The sequence below is a fragment of the Lates calcarifer genome, linkage group LG15 (assembly GCF_001640805.2).
Source record: "Lates calcarifer isolate ASB-BC8 linkage group LG15, TLL_Latcal_v3, whole genome shotgun sequence".
Taxonomy (NCBI): Eukaryota; Metazoa; Chordata; class Actinopteri; family Centropomidae; genus Lates; species Lates calcarifer.
The window spans coordinates 29,180,324-29,191,454 of record NC_066847.1 but is presented as its reverse complement, the minus strand read 5'-3'; the positions used below and the strand labels follow the sequence as shown (position 1 = coordinate 29,191,454).

General features: G+C 42.7%; 1 protein-coding gene across 1 annotated transcript; it reads left to right on the top strand.

Annotated features, from left to right (window-relative positions):
- The first annotated feature begins 449 nt into the window (after nucleotides 1-449).
- Nucleotides 450-4,897, top strand: LOC108887674 (transmembrane protein 74). Its single transcript, XM_018683160.2, has 2 exons — nucleotides 450-581; nucleotides 1,225-4,897. Exon 2 carries the CDS (start codon nucleotides 1,292-1,294, stop codon nucleotides 2,135-2,137), a length of 846 nt encoding a protein of 281 aa, XP_018538676.1. The 5' UTR covers nucleotides 450-581; nucleotides 1,225-1,291; the 3' UTR covers nucleotides 2,138-4,897.
- The last annotated feature ends 6,234 nt before the right edge of the window (nucleotides 4,898-11,131 follow it).

Sequence of the window (11,131 nt, the reverse complement as noted above, 5' to 3'; positions counted from 1 at the left end):
ATATATCTGTAGTCTTCAGTATTGACTTCACAGTAACTTAATGGCACTTGAGTTCCTGTAAATTCTTCAGGAGACTAATTTTATGCCATAGTATTTAGTTCTTGATAGTGTTTTATTATTATTATTATTATTACTATCTCCCTTGGACTCTACAAGGGCTTGATAGTTCTTCGCAGACATTTCCCTTCCTACATAAAGGGCATTGTCAGTGAAAATGAGATCGTCAGGTCCCAGGGTTCCCCCACAGCCCTTCAAATCTTCATCCCGTTCATGTTGACTGCCAGTGATCTCAATCGTCTCTCAGATAGCGTCGCTCCTTTCAGCGCTACAGCGCGGGTAAGCTGTGTCTCTCTGTGTATGTGTGTGTGTGTGTGTGTGTGTGTGTGTGGGAGGGACTAACGGAGAGCTCCCCTCAGCGCAGCCTGCCGCCACAGCATCGAGCAAGGGGGGGAATATAGGCTATTCAGAGCACATCCACTGACAAGGCTTTTCATTACACCCCCCCAACCCCTCGTGATGTGGTCTCATCAGCTACAGCGTTTATGAAGAACAGAAGGTGAGAGGGATGCTGAAGTAGCGCGGTGAGTTCAGTTCTTTTTCTTTTTTTTTTTATTAGAGCAGTCCGAGGGGGTTTCTGTTAGAGATTCGGAAAAAAAAAACGGATTGTGCATGGTTGGTCCACCCTAATGCAGAGGAGCATCTCACGTCTTCTGCAGGATTAAAAGAAAGTGTGTTTCGGGAGTGTTTCGATGCATATTTTGCGAGTAGCTACTGTTTATATTTAAGGCAGATGAATATTTTTCTCGCAAGCAGACTAACTGTGGACATGTTAATGTTATATACAGTCTATATTTGATATGGTTTTAGCCCATTTTCGCATGTGTATCTATTCCATTGACCAGTGTCTATTTTAAGACAGAATTAGATAATAGCTTAATCTGGGTTTATACGTGAATTGTTTTCCTAATTGGATACAGAGGTATTTGGCTAATCACAACCCCTTTAAGCGCCTTTCAAAAGGGGTCTACGGATTTCTCTTAAAAGGTTTAATCAACTTTTAAGTGGTGTTTATTTCATTATAACTATAAAGGTACGTGTATTTGGCGCACCGTTCTCTATTACGCACAAGTTTTGCGCATTAGTGGATCTAAGGTTTCACGCTTTGTAGTGAGGGTAACCTAATTAAGATGCACCATTTAACTTCGAGCTGTGTCTTCTTATTAGGGATGCTGTGGAGTGAAAACGTCGTGGGAGGAAGGCTCAGAGTGAACCAGCAGGTGGTGATAACCGAATGGCTTCTCCGGAGTTGCTTCCCGCAGATGAGGGAGGCAAACAGTCCGATCCTCCCGATGTCCTTGACCGAGTTTCCGGCGCGCTGCATGTCCGCAAGTCGGGCGGATCAACAGGAGGAGCGCTCCCGGGGGAGGCTGGCTGTAACCCGGCCCGCAGCTGCCATGGCCGGTGTCTTTCAGCACCAAGGACGGCGCCGCGCAAGGGGGGCACGGAGCTCAAACTCGGTCACGTCGGCGAGGAGAAAGTCCGAGTTTGTTGCGACGAGGAATTAGAGACATCTTTCACCTACATTGACGAGAATGTTAACCTGCGACTGGCCAGCCCGGAGACTAGTTGTAGAGGTGCTCACAGACCCGTGCGCAACGGCGAGCTTTGCTCCGAGACGTTACCGGAACTCTCCTTCATGTCCGAGGATGATCTCTCCTTCGGGGAGGGCTCGGGAAGTTCTATAGACTACGGGTTTATCAGCGCAGTCACGTTCTTGGTGACCGGGATCTCCTTGGTGATCATCTCCTACGCAGTGCCTCGGGACGTGGCGGTGGACCGCGACAGCGTGTCAGCGAGGGAGATGGAGAGGCTGGAGAAGGAGAGTGCTCGGATAGGCGCTCACCTGGATCGGTGCGTCATAGCGGGACTGTGCCTGCTCACGCTGGGCGGCGTGGTGCTCTCCACGCTGCTGATGATCTCCATGTGGAAGGGGGAAATGTACAGGAGAAAGGTCATCGCTTATTCCAAGCGCTCCGCCAAACTGTACGGCTCTATCAGCCTGAAAACTAGATCCAGTCCTAGCCACTCATCTGCGCACTTGTCCCTGGAGGAGGAAATGGAGGAAACTTTGACTTAAAATGCTGCTTTGCATATAAACCTTTTATGTATAACTGAGGAATTAATGCCATTCTCACACACTCTCTAACATATCATAGCTTAAAACTGTATCATACATTCAAAATGTAAGTCTTCAACATTTTTGTCCCGTAGAAATAGATCAAATGTTCTTTCATGTATCCACTGGCAGGCAGAATGGACAAGAAGAGCACTCTAATGAAAAGTGAGCAATAGCTGGAACAACACTAAGTGGTGTCACATGGTTTCCAAATGATTTCAAATGGCACCGCAGCAGAAAGGTGACTGTTAACAGCTTTGTGTCACAAACACTGATCCATGGTTTTTTGTACCCAGGATGCAATCTCTGAGAGCCTCCATTTATTATTAAGGCTATTCATATTTAATGTGAATGTTTCCAACAGCGAAATCATGCACAGACACATTTCAGGAAGTAAGGGAAGTGTCCCCAGGGTAGGAGGGTGGGAATAAGGAGGGGCCTTACAGTATAGCTGCCCCTGTCCACTGTGATGTGGGAGAATCAGCTCAGTGGTCCACATGGTAATATCCAGTGACAGTCCCTCTCTGGTGCAGTGCTGAGGTAAGCCAGTAAGCCTGGCGTTGTGCATCTGAGCCAAAGCTCCACGTCAGTTTGATTGTACTGAGCAATTTGACTGCATTCGACAGTGCTGACATGCACTGTACACCCTCCTTGCCTCTCTGTTGATCCTCTCTGCTCCCCTTTCATCCTCTCTCCTCCTGCAGAATCTTATTGCTCTCTTCAACCTATGAGCACTACATAAATGTGTGGGAGTGGTCCTGGGCGACCACAGCCAAGTGCCTGTGACATTACAAGGTTGATCAGCCATTCCTCACCAGTCTCTTTTTCTCTATCCATATACTTAAAGATGGACATAGGAACACCTAATCACACATGAAAGAGTTACCCTACTTCCAAAACCTTAAGTCACTACTTCAAAGAGCAAATTACCTCTCCGAAGTGAGCTATCATTCTTTTTAAAAGGTTATATTTGATGTTATCATGGTGATTTGTTAACTAAAGAAACTGCAGGTGACACAAGAGCTTAAGAAAAGAGGTTTATCATGTGCTAAAAATGTTAATGCCCTGGTGATCAGACAAGTCAGAGACCAACTTCCTTTACTTGGTTGAGGAAGATTTTAGTTTTTGTCTAAGAACTAGTGAGAGCAACCCTCTCTGTCTTTCTGATGGTTATTAATATAGTCTGAAGAGGCCTACAGAAAAGGATAAAGAATGCCACGCAATTCTCTTGGAAAACAAAGTCATTTTTTTCACGCAAGTTACCCTGTAAGGCTCATAAATCATGCATGAACCACTAGAATTCATACATATTTGCATATATTTATATGCACAGCCAAACGCTGAATTCCACAAGACACATGCTGATGATTCTCATGCAATGTCACTCTGTTACCTTGGTTTCTTGTCCTTTTCGTTTTCCAGGCTGTGTGACCCGGTTTCAAGGCTTACATTCAAAATGACATGAGTCAGCCTCTCTTAATGAGCTGCGTAGGCTGATTACTCTATGGTAAACAGCTCCAGGCCACACCATTGCTGTGCATCCATTCAGTTGCACTGCTCCTGTGTATACTGTCACTGCATATACATGTGTTTTTACAAGTGCCATTCAGTGCACAGACAGTGAAAAGACTGGCTCACTGGAGTCTGATAACATCTTCAGGGCACATTATCATTCAAAAATCATTTGTTGCAGCAATGAACTAGTGCAAGTCTGCGTTTCTACAGCTTTTCATTTTCTGTCTGTGACCACAGAGCTGAGAAGTGTGTGTGCATCCCTGAAAAACAACCATTACATTTTGAAAATGGCAATAAAATGCCAAATGAAGAGATTTCCAGGAAAGGTAATAAAAATTAATGATCCAAATGAGGCAATGTTGTCCTGTTCTCTTCACAGAAGCTGTAAATCTACAGCCAGTATTACAGATGTTAAAGCGATATTTCATTTAGCGAGCTTTCCTGGTGTTGTTGGCTGTGGAAACACTTTGGGACGCCCAAGTGCTGGACACTCATTCCTTCCCACTTCCTCTTTCTTTCCCACTCAGCAATATAGTCATATAAAATTAAACTCGTTCAACACATAAAGGGTAACCAACAACAGTACTAGTGCCAAAAATTATAAAAGACAATAATGAGCAATTAGTTCAAACCTCAGCAATGCAATGGCTACATTACACATGCAGTACGTCAGTGCTTTACCTTTTGTGTCAAAATCATATTCAGAGGTGGCATCATCTGTGAGAATGTCACTCTTGCAATACACAGAGGATCATACATGCCTGAGGGAAGCCATTAACACTGCAGACTTCAAACAGACTCATCTGCAGCATGTAATGCACTACTATGCTGTAGGTTTTTACACATACACTATTCCTCCCCCTCTCTCTCTCCTGTTCCTTCTTTATCCTCCCCCCTTCTTCTTTCTGTCCTCCTCCATGGTTGGCACTGTGCCTCACACCCAACACCAGGCTTCCCCTCATACAGCCAACTGAACGTGTTTGGGGGATTTAATCAGGGATTTGCTTGAAGCGACAGCATTTTACACGCCAAGCTCAAATGTATTTCCAGAGGTTTCATACATAAGCTCTTTATCCTTGAGCAGTGCACAGCTAAATCACCCCTTATTGATATTTGGTTGGCTCCACCGTAAGTCGATCCCTTCAGGTAAGGCCGAGGAGCAGCTGAGCTGCTGCCATCAGCTAATTTCCCAAAGGTGTTATTACACTCCCCCACCCTGTCAATGCAAATACTCTGTGTGTGCGTGAGTAAGTGTGAATTCATATGACTTTGCGCAGGTGTTGTGTATCACCTTAGATTAAAGAGCTGCTGACCTAAAAATTCCATTTCAAACTGTTTCTGTGGAGAGATTTAGTGTCCAACAGTAGTCTAAATAAGCCTGTCCACCCTTGGAAGAATAAAAGTCTTTGGAAAATGCAGCCAGGCAGAGAGACAGACCAACATAACATGGAAATGCAATATATATGGTGGGAGTTAAATGAATAGTTCAACATTTTGGAAAATGCACCTATTCATTTTCTTGGTTAGACCAGAAGACAACACCACTGTATTTTGAATGTGAAGCTACAGCCATCAGTTTAGCTTAGCTTAGCATAGCATATAGACCAGAAGCAAAGGAAAACAGCTGGCCTTGACAGTAACAAAAGTAACTTGCCTGCCCTTCTAAAGCTCAGGAACCAGTACCATCAGTTCAAAATGTTAAGAGCTGTGTTAGAAAATATCTGGATCTTTAATAAATAGTAGAGGGTGTGTCTGTGCACATAAAACTTTGAGGTAAATGTTAACTGAGAATCCTAAGGTTCATTCCAGAAAGAAACATATAGTCACCAAGCTTCTGATATGTGCATTGCTTATAGTAGAAAATAAAGATTAAAAGGGGTTGTGTAGGACTACTTCTTGGCCGGGTGCAGTGAGGTCCTGTAGTCTCCTCTCGTTACTTCTCGCTGGAAACCTAACAGTAAAACCAAAAGCCCTGGAGATTGCTGTCCGGCCATGATATAATTCTGCACGTAACCCCTCATAAAACCGCAACTTGTAAAGATAGAACTGTTCCCCTGTTTCCGGTGTTTTTGCTAAGCTAACCTAATTGACTAAGCATTTTTCCCAAAATGTCAAACTATTCCTTTACTCTGTGTTCAGTGTATGTGGTATGTGCACTCATGCCTTAAGCAAAAAGAAGAACAGCCTCTCTTTTCAAACATATTAGATATATTCATATCTGCGGTGAGCTTGCCATCCATCTATCAGTGGATAGTGCGGCCCCCCAAAAAAGTTTCCACTCTGATTGATTGCTTTTGAGGGGAAGACTAAAGCCAAACTCCTCAGGGATATGACTTCATTCTTGGTTGCTCCTCCATAGCCTTACTCAGACAGGATATTTTTAGTCAATGTGGATTTTTGGAAAGCTCATTGTATTGTAAATGTAGTCCACAAAGCTCATTGCTCAGGATGCACTTAGCTGGGTTGTTTTACATTCAGCCTGCAAGAACATCCTTGTTCAGCCCCATCCGAGCCCTTTACTGCTGGTTCATTTTCACATGGCATTAAAGCTCATGAAAAACAAGTTTATTCTGCCTGTGTGTGTTCTCTTCATGTCAGTTTATTATTAGATGCCCCCCCCCATCACTACTGTCTCTTCCTGTCCTTTTCCTTATGTCATACTATTTTGCAGTCCTCAACAGCTCAGCATTTTCCCATGCTGCATAGTAAGACTGAACAAAACCCTTTTCTTACAAGAAAAGACCACAACTAGTGCTCCGTGTCAAATCGATTTATGTTTCTGGTCAGCCATGTTCTGCATGGCTGACACTAAAACAGTCCTCAGAAGCGCTTTGTCACTCGCTCACTGGTCAACCTCACTGATGCCTCTTTAGCTGCCTCATCCCACAGCCGGCAATCAGGCCTGCCATAACCCGACACAAGAACGTCTTCAGAGCCATTTCCTGTGTTGTACTTGGCACCCTAAAATCACTTTCTCAGACGGATAAACTATCAGAGCTTTGGCTGCTATGGTTGATGAGAGAGGAAATGAGGTGATCGGTTGGATCAATCTTACAGTAAAACCACTCAACCGCTCCACAGAGGCAATACAGGTTAGATCTCTCTGTCTCTCCCAGCCTCTCTGATCATCCACTACAGTGAATTTTAAATGGGCTCTTTGCAGTGGCAGAGGCCGTGCCCCTGTCAGTGATGTGGTTATACAGTGGCTGCTTTAACAATAACATTACCATTATATTTTCAATGAGCTAAATGCCTCCTCAGCTTAGCAGATACAGTTAATGTAGATATATTGCACAAACAAATCAGAAGCTCAGTTCACCTCTTGATCACCTCCCTGTTTAGCTCCTTCTGCTGTAAATCAAACTGTCGTGCTGGGCTCCGTTGATTTGATTTGTATCAAATTGCTAATGCAGTTATTCGTCATGCATGGCCCACCGTGTATGCGTGTTTCCCCCATTATGCTTATGCATTTACCTCTAATTACAGTAAATAATGATTGCTTGCTAGTTTGCCGCAGTAAATACTGTAAGTGGGCTAGAGCGTGGCCTTTAGAAAGACATGAGTGAGCCAAGAAAACAGCTTGTTGATCTACTCCTACAACATCTAAACAACAGAGCACAATGAGAAGGCATGCTGCCCAATTTAACATACTTATACCCAGACATAAATGTATGTATGTATGTTATATGTCTGTGTGTTTCACTTTTCTACAGATGTTTCTTAAATGTTAAACATCAGTGGAATCTATGACTATGAGTATAAACCCTTGCAAGCAGCTCTTTGAGGTTGTTCTTAGGCACAGCAGGACTGAGATAAATGCTGAAATCACCATGCCAGTAAGATCCCAGAACGATGCTATCATTAAGTAGGTGTAATGTTTACTATGATCACTGTGTTAGTTTAGCATATTAGCATGCAATCATTTGCTAATTAGCACTAAACACAAAGCACAGCTGAGGGTAATCATGTCATTAATTTAGCAGGTATCTGGTCAGAAACCAAAGCATTGGACAACATGAAATTTTAATCTGATGATGGTGCTGGAGAAAAAGTTAAGGGGCCAGTGAAAACATGCTGGTAGTGCTTGAAGAAAGGTCAGCTGATCACAAAAGTCCTTAAGATTCATCAGATACTCATGAGTCTCAGAGGGTAATCCATCCAGTGGCTGTGGAGACATTTCAGTCTGGACCGAAGTTACTGCCAGGTCGACCAACAGAGTGTCAGACCAACATTGCCATCCCTGAAGCCACGCTGCTAGCATCACTAAAAACAGCAAGAAGCTGACATTCCAATGAGATAAGAGTCTGATGAATGACAGACATTCTAATGAGAGACTGCTGAGAGATGATGCAGGCTGGTGGAGAGAGCGAACAGGCCCTTGCCTAGCTGGTACTGACCTTTGCAAGATCATGAATGCCATGGTCATAAAGGAAAAATGCCACTGTCATCATAATTTAATATGTATTTCAACCAGAAATATTTGGCATTCAAGTTTGCCATTTATCCAGCTTGTGTTCTGACAAAAATTGTAGCTTGTTGCCCCACCCAGAGAGGTTCAACTCAGCCAATGAGATTATTTCTACCCCCAAGACATATCTTTAGGACTACACGTCTTGTCTGCTTGTGCATCTTAACATGTCTGTGTGCAGCTTACAGCACGTCTAGTGTGCTTTAGCCTTCAGCTTGAAGAGGAGAAACTGGCTCTACATAATCAGCTCTGTTTAGACTACGAGTCGGGCAGGAGATAGAAGATAGGCTCTGGACAGAGTCAGGAGACCAAAAGCAGGGGCTGCAGAGCTGATTTTCTGCGCTGCATTTCATTTACCTCCAGTGTTGTGTTACCAGCGAGCATCAGAGTGCTGAGAGATGATATAGGCTGGTGGAGAGAGCCAGCAGGATGTGGAGAGGGAGGATGCTGACAGGGTGAACGCACACATGAGAATGCACACTTACACACACTTTCATGCATATATATACACACACACACACACACAGACATATGCACGTGATATCTGTATCCATGTATGGACTTTGACACACTACCTTTTAGCTGTGCTCTGCTATACTGGAGTTAAGATTCATTTTATTGATCACTATGAGCAAAGTGGTTCGTTACAACAGGGATAGTGTCCAGAAGAAAAACTAAATCTATAGAACAAAAATAGAACACCAGTGACAGAGGATGAAAACAGTCCTTTTACTTAAAGTAACAGTATAACCATGTCAAAAGTCTCCAGTATTAGTAAAAGTTTTGCAAAACTTAACTCACAAGGAAAAATGTTCTCATATCCTTACTTGCAGTATATTGTGTTGAATGACACCTTTCAGAGTGTTGACTTTATTACTAGATATATTATTAATACTGATTCATAAACTACTACAAGTAAATACCTCAAAATTGCATTTAAGTACACTAAATGAATTGTTACTTTTCACTGCTTTGAAATACAAATGATGAGTATAAAAAGACTTTGGGTTATGTAGGGCAGATAATAATAACAACAATATTAACAATAATCATTTTATTTATGTTTTATTCATACAGAACCTTTTATGCACGAAATGCAATTCAAAGTGCTTTACAAAATGAAAAAGAAAAGAGCAGACAATTTCAATTGTTAAAAAAGAGGAGGAATGGTAAAAAAAAAAAATACATATTAATACAAGCAACAACAACAATTATTATTATAACCATGTCCACCAACATGATCTAAATAATTCTGATCTTCTAAGATTTAAAAGTAGAGTGCATAGTCTTAAAATAGCAGGAGAGTAGTAATAACAGATTATAGGCAAAAGCAAGGGTAAAAGTTTCCAGTTGTTTAAAAGCCTTGATTGCTGACCTCAGATTCCAAGACAGAGATTTCCACAGTCTGAGAGTTTTGAACTATAGAAAGCATCCTTCACTGTAGGTCATTGTTTTTGATACAGTGAGCAGCAGAAAGTCATGGACATATTTTTGTGTCGTACAACCTAAAAAGTAATTTGCAAGTCCAGAAATACATTTATAGACCTGAATCTTGACATGTGCCCTAAAACTAACTGGAAGCTCATGCAGAGACTTCAGAAACAGGAGTGAAGGGAGGTCATGTAGTTGTGCATGTGCTGTAATGATACCTGTGAACAGTGGTCTAAAGTAAAAATCAAAAGTTGCTTGTGAAAGAGAATAGACTACTCTGTTTCATTGAGTGAACACAGGCATCTTCAAATGATGGAGAAATAATTACAGTAATTTACCAATAATCCTCAGTGTGACTGCTGTGGGTTAAGATGAGGGTCATCTTCATGAACGATCATTTTTATTCATTTTAATCACGTGTACCAGTATCTGCATGCCTCAGAGTCCTCAGAGCCATGTTGTTTACATATGCAGTGATAATAATCACTGGATTTGGATTACAATTACCTATATACAGTAGTTTTGCTTTCATCTATACTGTTATATCATCTCAACAGCTGAATACAACCTGAAGATGGCAGCATTGGACCTCACAATGCAGCCTGCAGTCTGAACCCAAAGTGTTGCACTTCTTGCCCTGTCAGCATCACGAGTCTGATGCTCTGAGAATAGGTTGTGTGAAATCCCTGGATTACAGCGCTGAGCTCTGTAAATCACTGTGGTTCTGTGAAAATGTACATGGTTAAGAAAAAAAAAAAAAAAAACATGACATGAAAGTTTCAAGCAAGCCACTCTGCCCTCTCTCGTCAATGTATTCACTCCCCTGCAATCTATTGGCATGCCCATGAGTACATTTATAAATGCAGGCACACAACTTCCTTTGGAGGTTTCCTCTTAGAACCCTTCCTTCCCTAGTGTGGTATTGTGCAACATCTGGCTACGACTGTGTATTGATCTTGGCTCAGGTCAAGAGGAGGGGGCGAGTGTGTGTGTGTGTGTGTATGGAGGGGGGGGGTTGTAGTGTGAGTTAAGTGCACAGGTCTTTTTTAAGGACCTCTTGTTTGTCCCAGTGAGCATTTACCGTCAAGTGGTGCTCTAACGTTGGAGGAGAGCAAGTGTTGGTCCCAGAGGAGATCAACCAGCCAGAAACTGAATAATTCATCTGGGCCTGTGCCTCCTCACAGCACCAGGAGTCTGGGTTGATGAGAGGTTATAAAACACTCCTTTACCTCCAAAGATCTTCCACTTTCTTCTTGACTCCCCCTTCTTCAATCTTGTGTCTTCTTGCTGTCACTATCTTCCTGCACATCCACAGCTTTATCCAACTCTTTCCTTCCCCTGTCATCCTTTTCTCTCATTAATCAATTTCACAGTTTTTCTCTACCTTTCTGCCTTGGCACTGAAAGTGTTATGCAACTGATATACAGATGATGATGCCCTGGATCTGATGTCTTAATGCAATAATACCTCCACCCTGCTAACCTCCCTCCCCCACCTCCCCCGATGCTCTGCCATGAGGGGGGCTCTTTGCGGGAAACTCT

Excerpts from the sequence above, each read along its gene's own strand:
- LOC108887674 (XM_018683160.2), top strand. The coding sequence starts at position 1,292 with ATGGCTTCTCCGGAGTTGCTTCCCGCAGATGAGGGAGGCAAACAGTCC.